The sequence below is a fragment of the Xiphophorus couchianus genome, chromosome 2, assembly GCF_001444195.1.
Source record: "Xiphophorus couchianus chromosome 2, X_couchianus-1.0, whole genome shotgun sequence".
In the NCBI taxonomy this organism is placed as follows: domain Eukaryota; kingdom Metazoa; phylum Chordata; class Actinopteri; order Cyprinodontiformes; family Poeciliidae; genus Xiphophorus; species Xiphophorus couchianus.
The window spans coordinates 7,995,814-8,020,469 of NC_040229.1; the positions used below are offsets into that span (position 1 = coordinate 7,995,814).

The 24,656-nt window shown below is 38.5% G+C and overlaps 1 protein-coding gene and 1 long non-coding RNA gene across 2 annotated transcripts in view; one reads left to right on the forward strand and one right to left on the reverse strand.

The window, feature by feature from the left end:
• cmip (c-Maf inducing protein) overlaps positions 1-16,915 on the reverse strand; it is a 40,068-nt gene extending 23,153 nt beyond the window's left edge. The window contains exon 1 of the mRNA XM_028030330.1: positions 16,073-16,915. Within this exon, the coding sequence (XP_027886131.1) occupies positions 16,073-16,393 (321 nt within the window). The 5' untranslated portion in view covers positions 16,394-16,915. The remainder of the gene's footprint in view (positions 1-16,072) is intronic.
• On the forward strand, positions 1,141-4,471 carry LOC114152466 (uncharacterized). The gene is made up of 2 exons (XR_003597120.1): positions 1,141-3,785; positions 3,919-4,471. It is a non-coding gene; the product is annotated as an uncharacterized LOC114152466 (long non-coding RNA).
• Positions 16,916-24,656: the final 7,741 nt, after the last annotated feature.

Here is a 24,656-nt window from a genome sequence, read left to right on the forward strand (position 1 = left end):
AATATGTGTGTGTGCGTTCATGACCCAAGCAGATAAAAATATCAAGAGCAAGTCAAAACCACAAGGAAACCAAGCTCTCCCTCCTAAAACCATGGGAGGAGTTTCACAGAAATGTCTAAGGCAGCTCTATAATAAGAGCCACAAATGATTCACCGCTGATTCTGCAGACATTAGCGTCATTGCATGATTTAGCTTGCAATTATTGTTGGTGGGAGATTAACACAAAAAGCCAGAGCAGACGTCATCTGCAGAAGCTTTGACTGCTGCTCTGCTCTTTAACGATTACCTGTTTATTATTCTTTTACTTTTCTTTTTTCTTTTGCTGCCCAAGAGTTCACAGAGTGGGCTAGTATTTATGACCCCAGAGGAGGAGCGGCACAAAGACGCGCTGAAAACGACAGCAGATGAAGCAGAGCGACACGCGATCAAGTTTTTAAGGAGTGCTGATGTGAGAGAGCTGCTTAACTGTAAATTACATCTGACCAAGTTCCCATAAAACAGTTATAAAAGGAAGCAGAAGATAGTTTAGTGGCGAGATGAGCAGAGAGGAGAATATTCTCTGTAGCGGATCTAATGTCAAGACTCGGAGTGAAACTGGGAGAAACGTTCAGGTCTGATTATGGTAATTCCTGCCTTTTCTGGGAGCAGAAACAAGAACTTAAAGCCTCAAATAAATAGTGAGGCTTAAAAATATTAAAAATATTCTTGAGCAGTGAGTGACTGAAACGCAGTCAGATTTCTATAGACAAGGGACGTGTAAATCATTCCAGATTTAAAACAAAAGGTCTGTCAAACTGCCTAAATCCTTTATGCTCAAAGAAACACAGTGTAAAAAATGGATTTGGGTCACAGTGTGAATGTAGCCTCAGCTGCCTGCGTTTTTCTTAAATCAAAAAAATATAAAAGAATTATTAGAAATGTATACAGCTCCCGCATTTTCAGTATTTTGAATTGATTCAGACTTCCCAGGACTAAGAATTATGATTCTTTATAGAATAGACTTTTTTTTCTGCACCTCTAAACCGTACACGTTTAAAAGGCAGAAGTGGAACCTCCTGCACAAAAAACAAGAATGCAGCAAATGGTTTCTGAACAAGTCAACAAAATACTTGTTTTTTTCAGCAGCCATTGTACATCACATACAGCAGTGAAAGAAAACAAGTAATACTTGTAACCATATAGCTTGAAATTAGCTATTTTTAATAGCGACTAGCATTATTAGCACAATTACCATCTCCATCTAGTTCACTCCAGGCTGCAATGTGAACGTAGCCTTCTTGAGGGCCAAAATTGGCCCCCGGGCCACACTTTGGACACCCCTGACCTAAGCCGTACAGCTGGATTGGGTTCTCTCTCCTTCTTTCATGTTTTTCTCACAGAAACTCGCCTGAGCCGCTACATGGAAGCGACTCGGCGACTCCAACGGACAGGTGCTCCTCTTCTTTAATTACGTCCATCTCTCGCTCTGTAGAGCAAACAGCTCCCTCCTCCTCCCTCCGCTGAAGAACAAACACGTTCTTCCTTCATGTGCACATCCTTCTGCAGCTCACAGATCGCCGGCTGTCTCCACGTGCAGGATTTTCATTACAGACCACGTCCACGGCAAATATTGGTTCAGGGGAGATGTTTCATTTTCTGTGGAAGAGTAAACATCGGCTGCAGTCTTTCCGTCTGCAGGCCGCCGAACCGGGTTTTGTTTTTGTTTTTGTTTTGTTTCTGCGGCGCACGACTCGGTAATGAGCTGAAGAGCAGAATATGAAGCGGGAGATAAATGGCACCGCATCTCTGAAAAGGCAGAGCAGAACGAACAGAAGGGACTTCAATTTTCTGATAACCAGCCAAGGTTGCCATAGATACAACATCCTGTACAAGAGCGAGCGCCGGCCCCTCTCCTCTTCCTCTTCCTCATAACCGTTTTTCTGCTCCCAGCCCTCGTTTTTCCCCTCACTCTGTCTCTTTTCACTTTGCTTTTCATCATAAACGAGGGATGAAGGAGCCTCCTGCAACTCTCGGCTCCTTTGCTCTCTGCTGCGTTGCCATAGAAACAGGAGGATGGAGATGTACGTTATGCTTTTCCCCCACCGTGAGAAGCAGACGGAGCAATGATGAAGACAAAAAAAAAACGATAAAAGGAAGAGAGGACATAAAACAGATTCAAAACCTGAGAGATGTTCTGGGTTTTACTAGGAAATGTTTAGTCACATGAAACATCATTTTAACAATTCATCCGACATAAAACAAAAATGGTCCTAAAACGCCACATCCCCAAAATAAACTGGAGTTTTAGTTTCCAGAAAACTCGATGTTTTCTGGGAACAGAAGCCTGTAAATTGGAACAAAAAAGCCCAAGCAGACCACAACCCGGCCATCAGCCAACTGTGTGCTTTGCTTCTGCCAACTTCATGACTCTTTTTGGTTGTTTTTGAAACCAGTTTTTGCCAGTCTGGTGATTTTGGCCAACTTGGCACCTGATTCGGAAACTGTGTCTAATTAGGTCGAGTTTTACTCTCCACCTCCCTTTAAGGGATGCTTTGTGATTTATTTCAATTCTGGGTCTAATTTCATTAAGTTCTGCACCAATTTGGGTCAAATTTTGTGCCTCATTTTGGACGTTCCAGTGTGAATGTTGATGAATTACGCATCTCGAGGGGAAATTTTGTGGATAAAATTCTCAGCTCCACCTGTTTAGCCTCATATCGAACATTTTTGAGTCTGATTTTGCCCAGTTTGGCATTTCAATTTGGTTGGCTGAACATCTCCTTCTTTTGTTGGACTGAGCTTAATTTCATGCAACCTTAACTCTTACCAGTTAAATCTAGTTTGGTGTTTTGCTTCCAATTTTCCCCAAATGTCAGTTTAATTTATGCTAAATTCCAGAATATTTTCCATCTAAAGTGGACAAATTTGACTTATGCTAACATTTGGACCAGATTTATGCCTCATTTCTGTCAACTTTGGGAATCAAGTTTGGTGAATTTTACATCCAATTTCAGCCACGTTTGTGTCTCAATTTGACTTCATTCTTGCCCATTTCAGACAACTTTTTGAATTATTTCAGACGATCTGGGTTTTCCCCTCTGCGACTTTGTGTTGTACTCCATACAGATTAGCATTAAATTTTGGTACATTTTAATTTAATTTAATCCGGTCCATTTGGCATCTCATTTAGGCCCATCATGATAACAAATTTTGCTGGACAATAAATTGTCCCAGAAGTTATTCAAGATAGAATTATAGTGTAGTTTTGAGACCATTTTCAAGTAGCGTTATAGTAACGGCATAACAATGCCAGAAAAGATTCTCACAGATCAATAAACTTCAAATTCTAATAAATATTTATCACTAGACATGGGAGACATTTTAAATATCCACAATAAATAAGCAACAGAAACAACAAATAAAATTAATTATGAGGTCTGTAAACCAAATTATCCTTCAAAAATATATCCAGTTGAGACCAAACTTTAACTCTCATTTTGGCACATTTTATGGTTCCGTTTTTGGGCAAAAATAAGAACTGAAAACTAAAAACTCCTGCACAATTCAGCACTCTTTCTGCGATCATCATCTTCCTGATTATATGAGAAATATTTGCTGAGTTGCAGGAAAACTTGGATTTTTTTCCCCACCCTCTTCTCTGGGTGACTCATGAGGAAACACTCGAGCACCAGAGAAGAAAGAGAAACCAAAGCGGAGGAAGATGAGGAGGAGACCAGCAGCTGACCGAGGAGAAACTCAACAGGTGTTCAGCTCGCCACTGGAAAGGTCAAGCAGCCATTTTGCAGGTCAGCTGACCAAACCAAACACACCTGGAACAACAAAGCCACCAGGGTTATTAATGATAAAGTACCCGCCAGGTCTTTTCATTTCAAAGTCACTTTAGTGGCAGTTTCACTAATAATTCTTGTTCCTGAACAGAAGGTGATTGCTGCCGGACTTCATCAGACCTCTTGCAAAGCTGCGGCTCTCGAAGCGACGGAGTCACTTCCTTCCAGCCATCGGCGGCTCTTAACTTCTCCATCTGCTACAGAGGGGCGCAGATCGCCGTTTGGCATGACGACGCAGCTGTGAGGTTTGACGTCTGCAGCTGCGTGGGCGGGCACAGCTGCAGGTTTCTGTGAAGAAACGACTCCGAGAAAGTTTCTGCGTCACCCGAGACAGGAAGTAGGAACGTAATCAAGAACTGAAGCTGCTGCAGGACGATGCATACAGGAACGCCACTTCGCACTTCCTGCAGGAGAGCAGCAACAGTTTCTGCTCAATGTTTTCCTCCTGTGATCAGTATAAACACTTTGGTGTGCAACATCCAGGAAATATTCAGGGTCTTCTCAGAAACATAAGAATTTCAACCCGTGCCCACACTCCCACGTGCTTTTTTTCGATGATGTATCAAGTTTCTACTGCTGCAAATGAAGCTACTAACTTCACGCTGAATAAATAAAGAATAAAGAAACACAGATGCAAACAAGAAGATGACCCTGGTATCCACTGGTGGGCACACTTCCCCCACTCCATTAATCACAGAGCTGAAGTTTCATATAACACTTCAGCTAACTTTTAAAACGTCTAGCGCACTTAGTTTCCCCTAAATAATTTTTCCCAGATAAATTCTAAAGCACCAACTTGTAATAAACTTTATTCTGTTATAAACATCATTTATTTAAACGTATATATTGATGCTCTTATTTCAAAGTGGATTAAAACTGGCTGCACAGTGGCGCAGTTGGTAGCACTGTTGCCTTGCAGCAAGAAGGTCCTGGGTTCGATTCCCGGCCGGGGTCTTTCTGCATGGAGTTTGCGTGTTCTCCCTGTGCATGCGTGGGTTCTCTCCGGGTACTCCGGCTTCCTCCCACAGTCCAAAAACATGACTGTCAGGTCAATTGGTTTCTCTAAATTCTCCCTAGGTGTGAGTGTGTGTGTGAATGGTTGTTTGTCCTGTATGTCTCTGTGTTGCCCTGCGACAGACTGGCGACCTGTCCGGGGTGTACCCCGCCTCCCGCCTGGAACGTAGCTGGAGATAGGCACCAGCAACCCTCCCGACCCCATTAGGGACAAGGGTGAACAGAAAATGGATGGATGGATGGATTAAAACTGTTTACTCTGCAGCTCTATTTCCTCTCCATTTTCGTTTTTCAACTTTACTTAAAGCATGAAACATTCTGGAACAAAATAAAACAGGAAAAAAATTTCAAAAAATATAAACAAAGGGCATCAAAAAAGATGTAAATTAGGTCAAAATCAAACTGGTGTTGATGGTTGTAGCCTTTCAAAGACAGATATAATTTAATTTGAAGTTAGCGCTTTGGCATTAGCTTCCTCTAAATATCATGTTTAGCTCTGCTAACGCTTTAGCGGAACTAATGTTCGTGATTACAGCTTTAGGATTAGCCTAGCTAACTTTAGTTAGCAGTGCTACTACTGCTGGTTGCTATGGCAATTCCCTCCTTTTCTGAAAAATGAAGAAGACCACAATACTCAGAAAAAGAGACAAGCATTTACCTCTTAAACAGTTACTGTGATAAAAACTACAAGCCAAATTGAAGAAGTAAAGTTACTGAACTGTGTCAGAGCCACCTGCCAGACATGCATATCTATTTTTACGTGTCTACAGTGTTTTATATAGAAAATATGTCAAGTTAAAGAGAATAAAAGTTTCTGTAGCTGTAAATGGTTGGTTATTTCCTCTCTGCACTTTACTGAAAACTCTCAAGTCCTAAAACAGCAGGAGAACTTTTTCAGAATATATTTTTTTTATTTTTACGAAATAATAAAATGTAAGAATAAAACATGTTCAACACGACAGTAACTGTTTTCTTTTGTTTGTGTTGAACCTCAAACATGCCCCATGTTTGCACTTACTCAAACGTAACAAGATGTTATTAGAAGTCAAAAAAAGCACAAACACTTTGTTTACTATGAATTAAAATCATGTAAACATAAGAAAACATTAACTGAACGCATCTTTTGTGACCAACATGATCAGTTACCTCTAATTTGCCTCTTAGCCAAATTTTAAGTCAATAACTACATTGAAAAAATTCAGTTAATATGAAAACAAAGAATGCCAATATGTATTTCCTTTAAAACAAAAGTGATGGGAAACACTTTGAAAAATGAGAACGTAGTAGGTCCACACACAAAAAAGTAAAAATAAAATTACGGGAATAAAGTCAGAAAATTAACAGAATAACATTCCCATAATATTATGAGAATATAGTCATAACATTACAAGAACAAAGTCATAATATTACCACGATAAAGTTGTAATATTTTGACTTTATTCTCATTATAGAGATATTTAGCAGCACCAGGAGAGAATAAATCTAATTTTCTTTTACACTCAGACCCTAAAAGTACACAAAAAACATATTTAAAGGCTAAAAAAGTGGAAATGTTCCCTTTAAAGGATTAGTACATTAAAAGTGACCTACTACTCCCGTGGATAAGAGGCAAATTGCAGTCGAGTAAATTTTTTTTTTGCGTTTTGCTGCTCTAAATCTTTCTGTCCCCTAAATAACTTCAGATGAAAATTAACAGTCAGTTCCCAGAAAGACTCTTTTGTTCTTTTTGTTTACATATGACAAACGGAGGTGGACATATCTCTGCCTGGTCACACACATGATGTCAGCTGAATCAGTTTCCCAAAGTCTTCGTCATGTTTACAAACACGGGTCGTGATGAGAGCGAAGCACGTGCTGAAAACCTTCGACTATTACAGCGTTAATCAGTCATTACTGAGAGTTCAGCAGCTCACTAATAACTGAATGTGCTGATTTTAGCGCCTGCGATGAAGAGCAAACAAACAAAAAACATGAGCAACCGACGGAGGAGCTCCCAACGGTCCTGACTTTCCCGGACGGAGAACTGGAAAGAACTCCCAGCAGCTCCAAACTCTGATCCAAATATAACGTTATCCAAACAAAACCATAAATCAGACCCAAGGAGCGCGCAGACACCGAGCACATGCAAGGCCGCCGCAAGCCAGGAGGGTTACTGTGGAAAAGCAGCAGAGCTGTGAGGGGTCAGAGGTCGATGCAAGACTTCACAGGCTGTCTTTGGACAAATGGGACCCTGAGAGAGCCGATCTTTCTACACAATCGCAAGCGTAAGCTCCTGATGAAACCTGAAGCAGTTTAAAGTGACCAATTATGACGGTTAGGATTTAAGTCTTTGGTCTATACAAAACATGTCCATTAAATGTTTTGCACAAAATCATTCTTAGATAATGAAATTTTAGTCTGCTCCATTTAACTTGACGTTTACACTCGCATGTGAAAATGGCTACAAACAGATGTGCAATTATACTACCGTACATCTTTGAAAAGCATAAGTGAAGCTTCCTGCAGAGCCAACAAGAATGCAGCAAGTGGTTTCTGAATGGAAGGTCATTAACAAAACACTTGTTTTGTCCAGCAGCCATTGTACAGTGGTGATGCTTGTAACCCTGCATCTTGAAATTTGCTATCTTTATTAGCGCTTAGCATCATCAGCACAATTAGCATCTCCACCTAGTTTCTAGATTGTGATTATTCTTGGCTTATCAAAGTCGTCCAACAGGCTGATAAAACTGTCTAAATCTTTTATGCTCAATGAAACAGAGGGAATTTTTTAATTAGTTAGAGCAACTTTCTGTACTCCAGCTAGCCTTCCTGTTACCTGCTAACTCCACAAATATTGTACTGAACACTTAACAGTTGTGATGCTATGGCTGAACATTGCAGATGAAACAGATTATGAATCTCACATCGACAAAGTGTTGGCATTGGCAAGGAAAGTCAAACCAACTGGACAAATACTCTGTGTTGTTATCGTCAAGCAGAATTTGCATGTTTGGTCATTGATATATGATATCCAACCAAATATTGCAGTTGCTTGATGCCGATTGTGGTTTGTTTGTGGTTAGCAGGTCTACACATAAACAAGTAGTTTGTTTTCTCCCTTGTAAACACCAAATCGTCTCACATGGAGGAGATTTTTAGCAGAGAGATCACAGATTGTGGCTTCGCCCCATGTTTACATTTTAAGGAAATACATCGATTGTGTTTATTTAAGTCTGCAACATTTTTTAGGTAAAATGCTAATTATATTGGATGAGTCCTCAGCTTAACTTCTGATCCAGAACGATATAAACAGGACTGGATCTAAGAGCATCATTTGACTTTACTTTGTAGTTATAGATTGCATGTTTTACACATTGCTCAAAATAAAAAAAATAAAAAATATTAAACTTGCTCTCTTCTTTTCTGTAGGTTTAGTGTTTGTCTGCAGATGTTACTTTCAGTAGTTAAACTGATGCACAACAAGTAAATACCACTCTGCATTTCAAAATATAAATTAGTTAGTGCATCTTTTTTTGTTTGCTTCTCCTTTAAGGTTAAAATCAGACAAAAGTCTTCAGTCTGCTGCTTTGGTTTCAACTAGTCTCATTGTTTGGAAGAACAATTTTGTTTAAAGACTTCATAACTGACTTTATTTATCATTTCAGTTGTTTTGTTTGTTTACTTTGGATATTTTAAATGTTAAATGTTTGTTAGAAATTAAAGTGTACAAATCTCTGATAATGTTTTCTTGCATTTTTATGCCATTACTATTGTATTACTTGAAAATGATCTCAAGACAGAAATATTATCATTTATTGCAATAACTTCTGGGACAATTTATTGTCCAGCAAAAGTTGTTATAATAATAGCAGGTATGTTATTATTACTATTATTATTATTATAACTCTGGGAAAGATGAAGTGTTGGCATGTTGGTATTGGGGGCCCTGAATTAAAACCTGCTTAGGGCCTCAAAAAGGTTTTGACCGGCCCTGCTGAGTTTGAAACCCTTTTCCCAACATTTCACCCTCTCATTTCCAGCCCCTTTCCTCCCTCCCTTCTCTGAATGAGCTACTCAGAACCGCTTGACCTCTGACCCCTTTCTCAGATGTTAGATTCTGATACTATAATCCGTTCAGTTCTTCACATTGTTTCACCAGAACGACGAAGCAACAACTTCTGCTTTCAGATCATTTCTCATCTTCCACTTTTAACGCTCGGCAGACTTGGCGAGCCGAGGACAACAGCAGCTCTTCCCGCGTACGTCATCCAGTCGCAGCGGCGTGAAACAAAGGCATGCAAACGATCAGGAAAAACGGGCGGCGGTGCGGCATCATGGAGACGCGGAATGCAAAGAGGATTACATGGAACGCAGATTTTAGATGTAGCAGGACAGAAAGTTAAACGGCTTCAGAGGTGTGGGCCGTTTCATGATGTTTTCCATCATTCCAGCGTAGCGGAACAATGGGAACATCTCCCATCGCTCTGCATCACAGCAGCATTTCTCAAACAGTGAAGCAAGGATGAGGAAATAATTAGAGACATTAAAAAGAAGAAACTTTCTACCAAAAAACTCAGGAGTTTTCTAGAACAAACTTTGAAGTTTCTGAGTGTGAAAAATCAAAGACATGATAGATAAAATTCAGACATTCTTAGATTAATATAGGAAATTTTCAAGAAAAAAAACTGGGGAGTTTGAGTTTGAAAAGTCAAAGATTTGATAGAAAAAAAAAATCATAATTTTTTTAATGAACCTAAGAAATTTTCTAGAAGAAAATGGGACGTTTTTGAGTTTCAAAGGTCAAAAATGTGGCAAAAACCCTCAAACTCAGACAAAAATTATCTGCTTTAAGAAGTCAGAAAATTTCCAAAAGTGAATTTTTTTCAACTTTTGAAACTCCAAGTTTTTTTCTGGAAAATTTCTGAGATCAGTCTCAAAATCTTTTGCAGAAATTGACTCCCTTTTTCTGTATTTGCAACGGCTGTAGCACACCGTAGTAGGAAAGTGTGTCTGGAGACGTTTATGGGACGTTTCTCTTCATTTTTTAAAACACGACCCGATCGTCTGAGCTGAACTTTCATCTCTCATTCCTCCTAGAAATCCATCATTAACAGAAGCAAACAGAAATGTGAAGGTTTATCAGTGCGGGTCAAGGCTCAGGGTGTGAACTCGTTATTGTCATTAAAGTCATTACAGCTGTATTTGAGCAGGAAAAAAAAACAAACACAACTTTTATCTTTTTTTTCCAGAAGTCTGATAAGATTATGAGGTATGATTCTGAGCAGAGCTTCCTGCCTTTGTGCAGCCTGGAACCAATCAGACTGATGTTTAGGTCTCGTTCAGAGATTGCTGAGATTAGGATTAAGGCCAAACTTCAAGTTGAGGCTGAATGACGCATTAAACAACCACATGAGGAAGCCTGGCTGAATACTCTTTATGTGCAGACAGCTGAGCTGTAACTCAGAAGTGGCAGGTCAAGTTTTTTTCGGACCCATTTCTTTGAACACGAAAACCTCAAAATATGAAGACAAAAAGTGACCTTTAAAATGAATTTACATCTGAAATCTTTGCAGGGTACAAATGCAGCTTTTTTTTTTTTTTTTTAATTGTTTTTATTGTTTTATACTTGTGCATATGTATTAATTGTTTTTATCTTGTAACCAGGTTGTTATGTATTGCAAATCTTTTGCTCAGGTCCCTCTTGAAAATGAGATCTAGATCTCAACAGGGTTTACCTGATTAAATAAAGGAATATATATATATATATATATATATATATATATATATATATATATATATATAACAACACTGAATCCAGACTGCACTTAGTGAAATAAAACTAAGAGAAACAAAGACTGCTCCTTTGAAGAGCATCTGTTGGCTTTATTTTGAAATTTTAATAACACATTCTGTTTGCCTTTAAGGTGTGTTTTACATCTCGATTCTGGATAGTTTCACTTAATTATTTAAGAGTTCAAGCAATTAACAAATTGCTATAAGAAGAAAGTAATGAAAAAAAATATCTAAACTATAATAATGCTGAGTCATTCGTTGCTATGGGGATTTGGGAGCCCAGAGCAACAACCGTTTCACAAGCCAGGCAAATAAGAAATTAAGTCTTAAACAAGCAGCCATGGAGCGAACCGTAAGTCGTATCAAATAAATATTTCTACCATAAGTGGCAGAATCTTCTGGTGGCAATAATTGTAAATTTATAGGCTTCTACGTGGTTTCATGTAGGAGATATGACAGGCTAAAGAGAGCCTTTAGTTCCAGCTCGGAAAAAACAATTTAAATCTGAAATACAGTGAGAGTGAATGAGAGCTTGGGTGTGAGATCTCTGCACTCTGGGTTGATTTGACACAAAACTTTTAAGTTCTACCAGAGTTAGAAACACGCTGGGTGAAAGTAGACAGAAATACCTACGTTTTGATGTATAAACTGTACATGTGGAGATGAAACTGTGAGCAGTTTAAGTCAAATGAATCCTGAATATTTTACAGGGTCGGAATCTAGAGTGCGTGACATCATCACTCTGAAAATCTTAAAGAAATGAAACTTAAACTGATTGTGTAAAACCTGAAATGTATCAAAATGTCAGTTCAGACTGAATAGATGTGATGCTTGTGCTTAAAAAAAAGAGTTAAAAAAGTCCCACCATACCATTGCAAGACAATGCAATTATTGCAAATTCCTACAAGTATAAATTCCAACAAGCAAGAACTAATTAAAAGTTGACCTATTCTACAATCCTGACAATTTTTTTGCCGACATAACAGGAAATAAAACCATAAAATAGAACTTTTTGTACTACAGAGAAGACGGTCAGTGTGTGTTATGTTCCCAGCAGATGTAAGGTCCCGTTTGAATCTCCTGCTAAATTTCCAAATCAGATAAAAACGTTCTGTTTGCCCTCATATTGACTATTGGTTAAAATAATTGAGGCTAAATCAACACAGAAGATCAATCGTAACTAGTGGAGGCGTCGTCAATAGGAATTGATTTCTGATGCTTCTTTGTGTGTAATCTCTTTAGTAAGACGGCGTATCAGGCCCATTGGAGAGAGAAAAGTAAAAAAGGAAGAGTACATTTCCACCAAAAAAACCACAGAAATTGTGTGTTTAATCAGAAATCTTCATGAATAAAACTTGAAAATATCTGTGCTCTGAAAAGTTTAAAATTTGGCAGAAAAAATAAATAAATTCTGAAATTAATCTCAGAAATGTTTCAGTAAAAACTTGGAAATTTCCCAAGATGCAACTGTTCCACGCTGCAGCTGACACAAATATGTCATTCGATTCATTAAAACACACGGAGACGAAGCTGATGTGGCGCGGTTAGATCTGAAGGGAGTGGAACTGGTTTAACTGATCCCATGTGAACCCTGCTGGCTCCGACTCTCTTTTCTCCTCCTAATCATCTCAGTTATTTGCAGAGCGTGGGGATGTGATCGGCCTCTCCTCGCTGGGAGTCGACTCTCTGAACGGGTCGGCATTGTTCTGCAGCCCACACAGGACGCCGAGCAGCACAACGGCTCCACTCAGGAAAGGCACGTTTCGCTCCCTCATCCCTCCCTGAACACGAGCCCTCTTCCTCATGTTTCAGCCTCTGAGCGGGGCTGGGAATATGTGACGACTCGCAGACACATGATACAGGAATTTCTGGATAAATCACCCGCATGACTCGATTCAAAACAAAAAGAAGGAGCAGCGTCGTCACAGTCTGCGTTTCCTGCCATAAAAACAAAGCAGACTGCGGCTCAGTAAAGGACTCTGGCTGATGGATGACGCCGCATAGAAGAGCGCTTGTGTTTTTCTGTTTTGTTAACAAAACATGCAACAGCAAGGAGCATCGCTACCTTACAGAGTACAATTCGCTTTAGTCACTCATCTCTGCATCAGATAATACAGGGTGTTTACATTAAATTGAGCAAGTGGCAGTTTAGGAAAAAATTGTGTTAGTGGTATCATGCCAATTTAAAAAAAACAAAACGTGGTTTTGGATTAAAAAAAGTTTGGATGGAAACAATGAAAACTCTTTTTTCGCATCACACAAGTCACACCATCAACAACCAGATGTTACTACTGGCACAAACCATGAAGAAGACGACAAGAGGAAGTAGTTGGAGGATGATGGCGAAGCATCGTTTTAATGGCTTATTTAAAAAATAACTTATAGGAAACCTAAACAGAAAACAGGGAACTTACTGTATATGCAACTTATAAAGTACTAACTTGAAACTTTCCAGGTACTTTTTAGTTATCTATGACAAAATATTATTAATGGTTATGCTACTTAGTTAACAGTACCATTTAATTAGCAGTAACAGTTAGCAGGTTGTTGTGAATGTTTCTTTTATTTAAAAAAAAATGCTAAAAAATTACATTGTGTTGAAATTGATGTCAAAACTTAAGGAAGGAAGGAAATATTACCCATATTACTGAACAAAAAGCCTTATTTTATATATGAATAGTAATAAAGCAGGAATAAAAAAATCTAGTTCAGGAAAACGTAGAGAAGAAGTCCTGTTAGAATTTTATCATTGTATCTGATTATGACAAATAAAATAACCGCATTACAACTTCTCATTGACTGACTGAAAATTTTCAACATCCTCATTAAAAAAAAACAAAAAACATCTATGAAGTTATAAATGATTTAGTTCCCCGTTTGTCCGGTAACATGACGAGGCCTTTCCGGGTTTCTTAGAGTAATTCGGTCTTTAATTAAAACCCCAACAAGAGGAAGCAACAAACAACGTTAACGACTTATGAGTGCACTGCTAAAAATATGCTTCCACTAAAGACAGGCCTCGAAACATGAAGCATAAGTACAGAAAATAAAAGCACCTCTGAAGAAGAAACGTAGACGGGTTTCCCCCCCGCCCCCCATCAGCTGCATGCATTTCCTGCAGCAACAAAAATATTCTCCATGATGCAGCGGAGCTCTGTGGTGTGACGGGCACACGTCTAAAAAGTGCTTAACGAGGTATATTGATACAACAACGAGTGGAAAATGTCAAGGGTGTTGATGATAACGGGGGATGGAAATAAAAAGGTTTTATTATTCAGTCGAATTACCAACAATTACAAGTGATGACTACACAGAGATGCCCTGAGGTTCATTATTACCCAGAATCAGGTCTTACAGGTGTGGGACTAAAGCAGAACAACAGGCAACGGAGCAAACATCCAGGCAGGTTCATCTCTCACATCTGAGGGGCTTCTCAGACCACCCAGCTGGCGAATTACGTTCCCCAAAAGGTCTGTGTTAATAATTCAGGTAATTATGCAGCTAATTGAGAGCGTTTCCACACCTGATAGTCTAGTAGACTCGATTCGATTGGGGACCAAGGTTGCAACATTTGCTACATTTTAAGCTGCTGCGGTTCGCTTTCACACTCAGTCAAATTAATCCAAACTAATTGAAAAACCTGTTTCCCTCCTCACCTGTAGGGGTGCTGCACCAAGAAACACTGAAGGAAACTACACCAAAACCTCTAAAGAAGATATGAACACAACTTTCTTCTTCACTAAATGTAAACAAAAAGATGTTATCGGATACAGGATCTTTTTTAGAGACCACGAGCAATTTCTCCAGCTAGCTGTTTGTTTTTGGTTGTATTTACCCAGAATGCCCTGCGGTGTAGTCCAGTTCCTGCTTTTAGAGCGGTCTGCTTTATGTTCACATATGCATTCAGAATTCACCAGAGCTCATTTTCGCTTATTTTCTTTCAGTTGAGATTGTCAGTAAATGCTGCGTTTATGTCGTTATTTTGGAGCGTTAAGCAGAAAACAGTCTGTTTAAATTGACTTTAGGAGACTGGTTTTTATTTAATGAGGTCATTCATATTGTACTGTGTTTTTGTAACTAATTGTTTAACTGTATTGTTGTCAGGACACTCTTATAAAAGAGTTTTATCCTGGTTAAAGTTGCAGTATGTAACTTTTATTAAGATTTTTTATTTTTTTTTACATATTTGTTAAAAATATCACCATGTCCTGACACTGGAATATAAGACAGATAATCCTTAAAAAGATTGATCTCCTTCATAAACTACCAGAAGAAATGCACCGATACAAAACAAAAACAACCAATCAGAGCCAAGGGGCGGGTCTTTGAGCTGTCAATCAATCTCATATACTCGATAAATCTGCTAATGGTGGAGAAACAACTCACCTTTACTGGACAGCTGTTTATCAGCCATCATCAGTGGCTAAGCTAACTAGCATTAGCATTCACAACAGGCTTTGCTGGTGGCTACTAGCCACCAGCCTCTGCCTCTGATTGGTTGTTTCTAGCAATGGGAGAACTGGGAGAAGGCAGAGAGGCTTCATTTTTTTGTTCTCAGATTATCTGTCTCACATACTGCCAAGACATAGTGACAGTTTTAACATAATGTTGCATACTTCAGATTTAAATAAAGGTTTAATGAGAAAATATTGTTATTGTTTATATTCTCCAGTGGAGTGGAGGGGGGGCGGGGGACCGACACCGATGCTGTTGGTGCCGTTTCTAAATCGTTCTGCTGCTTGTGGGCTCAATGTTGATGCTCAAGACGTAACCCACAGAATCCGGTTAAAGGATTCTGACACAATACATAAAACGGAAGTATTTAATTATTTCTTGCGCGGCCCGGTACCAATTGGTCCACGGACCGGTACCGGGCCACGGGTTGGGGACTGACCTATATGTATTATTGACATTTTTGTCATTGAAATACCACTTTTTCCACATAACTTTATATTTTGTCCATCTGATTATTTAATTTAAATATTAAATGATTGATCAGTTACTCAGTACTTGAGTTGACTTTTTACCAAATACTTTTTGTAATTTCTTGGATGTCTACTTTTTACTTTTACTTGAGTAAAAATATGTTGAAGTAGTGCTACTCTTATTTCAGTTTTTTTGTTGTTGTTTTTGTAGTACTCTGCTCACCTCTCAAAAAATTTAACCTGAACTTATTTTTTGGTGCCTTTAGTAATCTTGGCCCTCCAAGGTAAGAGATACATTAGCTACGCCCCTGGTCTGGAAGCTCCTCTCCTCACCTGGAGGACCAGAAGTGTCCTCGGGATGCTGTGTGTCTTTGTCTACGACCCGCTTCCCTTTTTACCCCGAAATGCGTCAAAACCCAGAATGCGCGTCCAAACAAGACCAGCTCCGGTGCAGGAATGCAGAAGCATCACGCACACCGACACATTCAGAACCGCAGCCACGCACATGCGTGTCTTACAGTTTTCAACACTCACCGTCGCCGAGCTGAGGCCGCTGTCCGTCAGTGTCAGGTGGTGCGGCTCCCACCTCCGCAGGTACTTGGAGGTGAGCAGCTTGCTGAGGAAGGTGCGTGGGTGTTTGACCACGCACACCTGGATGTCCCCTTCGTGCAGCAGCTTGTAGCGCATCCCGCTGCTGCTGCAGTGGTGCAGGGACCTTCTGCACGGCCCTGCGCCCAGCTTCGTGTTGTTGTTGCCCTCGGACATCTCCCCCAGTAAGGGCTTGCTCTCCTCGCACTGGTAGAACTGGTTGTTGTGCAGCTCGTTGGGTCCCCCGCCGCCGCTGTTGTAATCCATTTTCTCCCCCAGTAATCCCAGATTTATTGTTCCCAGTGGAGTTTTGACGGAGGGTCGTGCAGGATTTTTTTCTTTTGTTTTAAAATAAATCAGAAGGTCGTTGGGATGAGGCGGAGGGAAGGGGTGAGGGAGCTTACCTACCAACACACGAACAAGACGTCAGCAGATCCAGATGTTTCAACCGTTTAATCACTCACTGACAATAATCCACCATTTTCCTCTCCGTGAACAGTCTTCACGGTGCGCGTACTCCCCCCACTCCACGGACACAGCGCCGTTCTCAGAGTGTGAGGGCCATGGCCTGATCCAGTGGGTACACCTCGGAGCCGGACTCGGTAAATCCTCGGGTCAAATCGGCAGAAAAACACTTCGTTCCGGCGTCTCCGGGGTCCTCAGAGGGTGTTGTAGGCCATTTCTGCCTCTCCGATCGCTTTTATTCTCCGCTTTTCCTGCTGACCGTCTCAGTGTGAAGAGGAGACAGCACCCTGCGCTCATTGGACCCTGCCCCGTCACGTGACGCCGGACTGACGTCAATTGGGAGGCGAGCGGATGAGCCGTGCGTGCGTCTTTTGTACCAGAGTGTGTCTGCTGGGGGCGCGCGCGCGCGTTCGGCTCTCCCCTCCCTGGGTGCGCGCGCATAAAAAATGGCGTACAAGCGAAACCCTCCTCCTCTTCCTCCCCCTCCTCTTCCTCCTCCACTTTTCTTCTTCCCTGGAAATGATGCATGATTCCAGGATTAAAATTTTCCAGTTAATCGGAATAAAGTTAAAAAATTAATCGCTACTTTATGACATTATAAAAATGTTCAAATTTCAGTTTTTTTAATTTAATAATTAACTTAGCTCTATATTCTCAATATATATACAATTATATTATATAAAAACATGTACTTAGTGTAGAGGAACTAATTATTAAATTAAAATAATTTAAATTAGAAAATTATTATAATATACTGTATTATGTTATATATTTCTACCAATTAAAACCACAAAATTCAATATATTTAACATTTTCTTAACTTTATATATCAAGCAAAACATTGAGAAAAGAATGTCATATTTGCTTCACATTTTAATATTATAATTTAATTTTATTCTGTAAATTCTTTTTCTTTTTTTCATATTTCCATTTGATAAATTTGGACTTTTATTAAACCATTTCGAGAATATACTACCATTTCTTGCCATTTCTGTACATATTAGACTTTAATCTTCAATATAGTTTTTATTTTCATTATATGATATTATCTTACATTACTTAAATTATTTATCATTTAAATTTAATTTAATAATCAATGTAGCTTTATATTCACAAATATATTTACTTTACTGGTTACCAGCACTTGTCGTTTTTTTTTTTTTACTTTTTAAAAAAATAAATTTTAAAATTTCTTGATTTTTAACCATTTTTGTATCTTAATAAATACAAACTAAAATGCCCTAGAAAGGAAACTTATTAAGTGTTAATTTATTGATTGATTGAACACATGCATATGTGAACACATGGTCCACATAGACATAAAAACAAGGACATGATAATTAATAATTCTGTTTAAACACAAAGTAGTTTTAACTTTGACAAATTTTAATCTTTGAAATTTATTTTTGAATTTAATATTCTTTATATATTTTCGTGTTGTATTTCTACTAATAAAAAGCCGTAAAATAATTTTTTAATTTTTTTTATCAGTTTATTTGTTGATCCAGTAACATTTTTGACCAATTTGAAATGACATAAAGTTTCACATCAACATGACTCTCGCAGACTGTACTTGTGCAGAAAACCAGGTTTCATTTTCAACCAAATTCGGGTCGATAAAATTGATGAAGAGGCCTCTTTCCCAATTTTCCAAGACAACACTCTGGGGAAAAGCCTGCAGAAACCAGCCCAGGTGAGTGACTCAGACGGGGAATAAACGCTTCACACCGGCCCATCTCAGGGGTCCCAGGCCACAACAACAAATGTCTTACCTGAGATTCCCAATAGGAACCATCTTTTTTCCGTTCTGTCATTGTTTGCATCTTTTACGGAAGCTCTGACTATCCTTCCTGCTGTCTGGTGCTGCAGGTTCAAACAGGCCAGAATATCTGCAGGTTGTGTCAGCGCTCAGTGCGTCAGCGAATACAAGAAAGATGGCCGGAAAGAGTGAGGAATGCCAGGCATCACAAGATGTTCATTAGGAAATCATGGAAATTATAAAACACTTCATGAAAAGTTTTCATGACGGGATATGTCTGCAGGGCTGCTTTGATGTAATTTATCTGTAAACTGTGTCATTATTATTATTTTCCCAACTTTTTATAGAAATGTATCATCTGCTAACTGTCCCTGATATCATCAACAGCACAGGACTGTTCAGTCTGTGTTTTATTCGAAATAAATTATTGTTTGTCTTTCATAAATACATACACATATATGCAATTATGATGTTCATTTAATTTAGAGGACATTTTTAAGGAATTGTGTCCTGCAGTGCGGTTTATCTTTAAGGATTTAAGCGATATTTACAATGTACTCCTAAAATGATCCACATATTTGATCATAAATGCGTTTAAACAAAATATTAACTTATATTTAATTTGTTCTTGTCGAGGCTTGTTAAACCAGGACGGTTTTAGGGGTTGTGGTAAGGTTTTATTTTTATACAAAATACTTTAAAGTGAAGCTTTTAATGCAACTTATTTCCCAAAATCCATTCAGAGACTCAGGAAATGCAGAGTCACTGGTTGCTATGGCGATTTCCCAAAAGGCCGAAATTAAAAAGCCATTTCTTATACTTTATAGTATAAAAACTATAAGTGGTATCAAGATCATTTATGAGTCATGATTTTCAGAACCTTCTGGTGGATAAAGACATTTTTGTACGTCTACATGATTTTTGAAAAAAGATATAAAACATTAAAAAAATAGCAAAAATATGATGGGAGCAAATGAGAGGTTGTATGTGTGTTTTCTGCACTCTGAGTGGATTTGACAGAAAACAGTAATTCCTACCACTGTGAGAGACATAAAAAGTTAACAGCGAACTTTTATTCCAGATAAAAGTTACCTGGAATTTTCAGGCACATTTGCATGAAATTTGTATAGAATTTCAATATCTTAACAAAAATCAGTAAATGAGACTGGTAATAAATTTTGTTTACAAGGCAGAACAACGCTCTTCTAAAGTAATAATCCAGATGTTTACAATGTCCTTTAACTGGAAAGGAAATCTTGCTTTTTGTCTTTTAACAACTTGCAGCAGAGGAAAAAAAAAACTTGATTAAAAAAAAGCAACAGACATGATCCAGTTTCTGAGATGGAACAATGTCCCAGTTTAAATGAGTGCCTCGTGGTTCTTTCCACACGTTCCAGCATTTACAGTAAAAACTGCTCTGCATTACTGTTGTCTAAACAGCGGCTCACTTGTTGGCACCTTGTGATTGTCTGTCTGCGAGGAAACTGTAAAAACCTGAAAGAGGCCATGGGATTGCTTCAATTTGTTCTAAGGAGGAAGTTTTGTCACAAGTGGCTTCTGCTGAGTGTTTCATTGACGTCAGAGGATTAAATTCACAATCTGCTGAAAAGCATATGAAGTGTTTTGTTTTTGTTTCAGTTTGAACGCTGAAGTTTTCACAGGAACATCGTCTGCTAAACACATTGTTTTGTTGCAATTCATCCTTCTCTATGTACACTATGCAAATGTCCTTCCATTTTTTGATTCACTTGGTCATCTATCCATCTCTTCTTACGTTCATCATAGAGTCCAAATAGAGCTTTTTTTGTTTGATGAACTTCATTTGACTTAAAGAAAATTAATTATACTGTATAATTGTTATGATTTATTCGCCATTTTCTATTTCTGCCTACCTTCATTCTTCTTATTAATAATATTTTGATGATGATTATTATTAGTTATTTCCTTTTTTATATCATTTTAATTTTCTTCAAAATTTTTCTATGCATTTGTTTTCGGCAAAATATTAGGGCATTTGTACAAAGAAAAAAGATGGAGTACATTTCTGCCAAGAAAAAAAAAACTTGGAAATGTTTTAGTTTGAAAAATTTTAAATTTGCTAGAATTTTTTTTTTGGGGGGGGGGGGGGGGGCGTGGGGGGGCTAGTGAAGAGGATATCTGAGTCTTAAAAGAAAAAAAAATTCAACTTTTCAAATCTCAAAAAATTCAAAATTCTTTCTAGAAATTTTTTAGATTAATCTCAAAATTTCAGAATTATCTTTTTGGCAGAAATGTACTCTTTTTTTTTTTCTATCTACAACGGCCGTAATATGCCATCATATTGGTTCTATGTCAGACGATGTATTTTTCTATAATTTTATTTACTGATATAATAATATGTGAATATAAAGTCATACTGGCAGAATATTCAAATTTTGTCCTGACCAGCACTTATGCTGCATTCCAGTTGTAGTAAGAACTGTAAAATTCCAACTTCCTAGTCGGATAAATCAATTGAAAGTCAGATTTCCCACTGTAAAATAGGAGTAACTCCAACTGCTACCCAGTTAAAACGTTTTAAGAGTGACTTTGTGATTCAATATGGCCGCTCCTCGAATCAACAGTAGTAAGCTGTGGTGGAAAAGTTTATTTTACAACGCACACATGTAAGAGTGTCAATATTATATGTAGCGCCTGTAACTATAACCTGAACAAATTAAAAGCGGTGTTTGCTTATGGAAAGCTTAAAATAATGTTTGCAAGAACTACTGCAAATAACGTCTATGGGTGTTGCCATGTTGGGATCCTGACTTTTTAACTGGAACTCTGTTGTCTTGGTTCTGATGCTGCTTTCCACTTGTACTCAGAACTTGAAAGTTCTGACTTCCCAGTTGGGAAGAATCAACTGGATTGCCCTTTGAAGTTGGATTTCCAGTTGGGAAACTGGAAGAAACTCTGACTATCACTAGTATTACGGCGGACTACAATATGGCAACTCCTTTAGTCTGTGATGGAAATATGTTTATTTATTGAGATCTTTATGTACGAATTCATCTAAAAACAATGTTGCGTGTAATATCTGCAATTCTAAACTTAAAGACTTAAATGGTGTTTGCTTACTGAAAGTAAAGCCTAAAACTATGTTTGTACGATGTACTGCAAACAATGTCTATGGGCGTCGCCATGTTGGAGACCTGACTTTTAACTGCAACACTCTAACCTCGGGTCACAGCATAAGATCTAATAGAATGGATCTATTATCTAGTTGGTTAGATTAAAGTAAAAAAATTATTTTAAAAAATGGCCAGATCAATACCAGTTTAAACTTTGCAAAAATGATTGTGTTCTGCAACATTACAACATGGGTAGAACTGCAACAGAAACATGGATGATATTTTTCAATAGTCTTGGTGCAAAAAGAAATCTCTACTGCAAGATGTCAACACTTGCCACCACCGAGCAGATTTATCGGTCTACTGGGGCAGCTACAATGACCAGTCTTCTGATCTGACCTCAACCAGTACGTCCCACCTCAGGCATTCAGTCTGACTGTGTCACAAGTACCAACACAACCACAGTGGCTGACTTGACAATTTTTGAATGGAATGCCATCCCACAACAGTGCATGAACCAGCATGAGAAGGTTGTACATAGCATAAGAGTTTACATCCCATGTTATTTACTCTTTTTTTTGTGACTTGATTCTATGATTTTAACTTGTTATATATAAATATACTTTATTGGACTATGGTCCAATAAAATATATTTCTATTGTAGTCTATTGTTGTAGATACTATCTTTTTCTCTATCTTTTTTAGTCTACTTTTTAATCTGCTGACACACACATGCCACAGCTTACACAACTATGTTTTTGTATGACTGACGCCACGCATACATAAACAGACTGAAACTGATTAGACAACCCTTGGAGGGTACAGATTGCAGAAAAGGATAAAAAGCTAAACATGCGCTACAATCTTTGCCTCACTTGGTTTCATCCATAAGGTGAGCTAAGTGTGGCCCAGCGCTGCGACGGTGAATGTCACTCTGTATCTGTTCCTATTGTACGGTTGTTAACACATTTGATCATTTTGTCATTAAATCCTGTTAAACTTTTAACAAACTCTCATCATTTGTCCAAAGGTGAAACTTAAGGGGTTCATGGTCGGGACTCAGAACTGGTAAAAACGGACCTGGTTGTTGCACAAAGGGCAAAACGGTTGACCCACAACACTATAAATGCACAGAGTTGTTTGATAGTAAAGTTAGGGGATTAAACAGTTCTAGCAGCATGCTTCTTCAATCAACTCCTTTAAACTGGTTGTTTATGCAGTCAGATGACCCGGGTTGGATGGATTAAACCGCTCGCTTTAATTAAAACCCATCCCCTCCTGTAACGTTACACTCTATAATCCTGTTTCCTTAATCACTTGTCTAGACATGTACTGAGAGAAAAACGGAGTGTCTGTTGATCTGAGGGGTGATTAAAGTGGACATACAAAACATGTTTCTAATGTGTTGGATTTAAGGAGTCTTGCAGGGCGTATAAGTGGTAGCATGAGCTAACAGAAATAGTGAAGACATTTAAAAGTGCCCCCGAATCAGCGGTTCTGATGCTAAGGTTAGCTAATTGTAGTCTATACAAAGCTCTCGTGTAACATCACACTTCCACGAGCTTTGTAGCTGACAGCCATCTTGGTAGGTACAATAATTAACTGTCAAAACAGTTGCTAAGGAGTTGCTATGACAACAATAAACAATCGACATGCTTAGAACTAGGTCTAAGTTCTAAGCTTAGATCTAGATAATATCTAAACTAAATATTGTCTAATTTATTTAAGCTTAGACAATATCATAAGGTAAATATTGTTCCTATATACCTTATAAACAATAAGCACATTTGAACACTCAGTTACAATTTTTGAGTAGTCTACCCACCTCTGAGTAATACTAAGAGAAATACTGCCGAACTAGCAAAATTAGCTTAGCTAATGTAGCTTTTATCTGTAAGCTAAGACATGTAGCCTCCGTGTGTTCTACTTACTCTGCCAGTCACCAGAACCTTGTTATTCACACGAAGAGTTCCTGTGTCCTTTGCAAAGCTGCTGAAACATTGATAGTATGCATCTATGAATTTCAGGCCGCAAAGCTCGTCTGTGGTGTATGTACTCTTTATGTTCACTAAGTAGTGAATTACATAATAGTAGGAGATCGGAGGCAGCTTGTCCACATCATCTGACCTACAAAGATGGCGCGAATCACTTCCGGTTGAGACTTGTGGGGTATCACTAGCATGTTGACCAACATGGATTTAATCAGTTTAGTATTCAGTAGTTTTTATATTAAAATATGCTGAAATGTTAATGTTAACTTAACTGCTATCATTCGTATGGGTTATAACTAGCGTGTTGACTAACATTTTCTCACCCCATATGTAGGGTCGCCACCCGTCCCTTAAAATACGGAATCGTCCCGTATTTGGCTGTTAAATGGGACGCGATTTGTTCCGTATTTCTATAAATGTATATAGGCTCGCCTATCACACACATATCAAGACTAATTGTAACAATAATGACCAAAATAAAACACAGGATATATTAAGGTCAGCTAAATTGTCGTGGCGGGATGTAAATAGGACCCCAAAGAGAGCTGCGGACCGTCGCTGTCCGTAGCTTTAACGGTTGCCTAGAGACGGACACTACGCAGGCGCGGTGAGCTGCCATCAACCCGCGTCTTTTTAAAACGTCCTCATCCCGATACCATCATGTCCTTAGGAGCAAAACCTCTCGTAAAGATACAGACGTGAGAGGGAAGACTCAAATCCCAGGCTGAACATGTTAGTGAGGATGAATACTGTCAATTAAAACAAATGTGTTCGTGGTGGCGCGGTGTGTTGCATGACGTCAGACAGAATGGATCAGGAGACGAACTGCAGACCCGTTACAACGAAAAGAGACACCAGAGTCTCTTTCAATCATCTCCTGTGGCTGATATGGCACAGAACATTTAGCCATGATTAAGTTTTTTATTATGGTTTTAGTAAACGGTTATGGTTTGATTATTAAATAATCGATTATTTGCTTATTCAATGTATGGCCGTATCAGCCTAAATAATACAAATGTCCATTTAAAGAACAAATCATAAGAGATTAACAGTAAATACATAAATATTTCCTACTTTAAAAAGGTTTGTTAGAGCTTTCTGTTTGTTTTATTAAGAAATGTTGACATCTTTTATTAATTCAGTGTTCATTTAATGTATTAGCTGCTGTACTGAGATAGGATCACACTTTCTATCTGCTGGATCAGGATCTGCAACCTGTATCT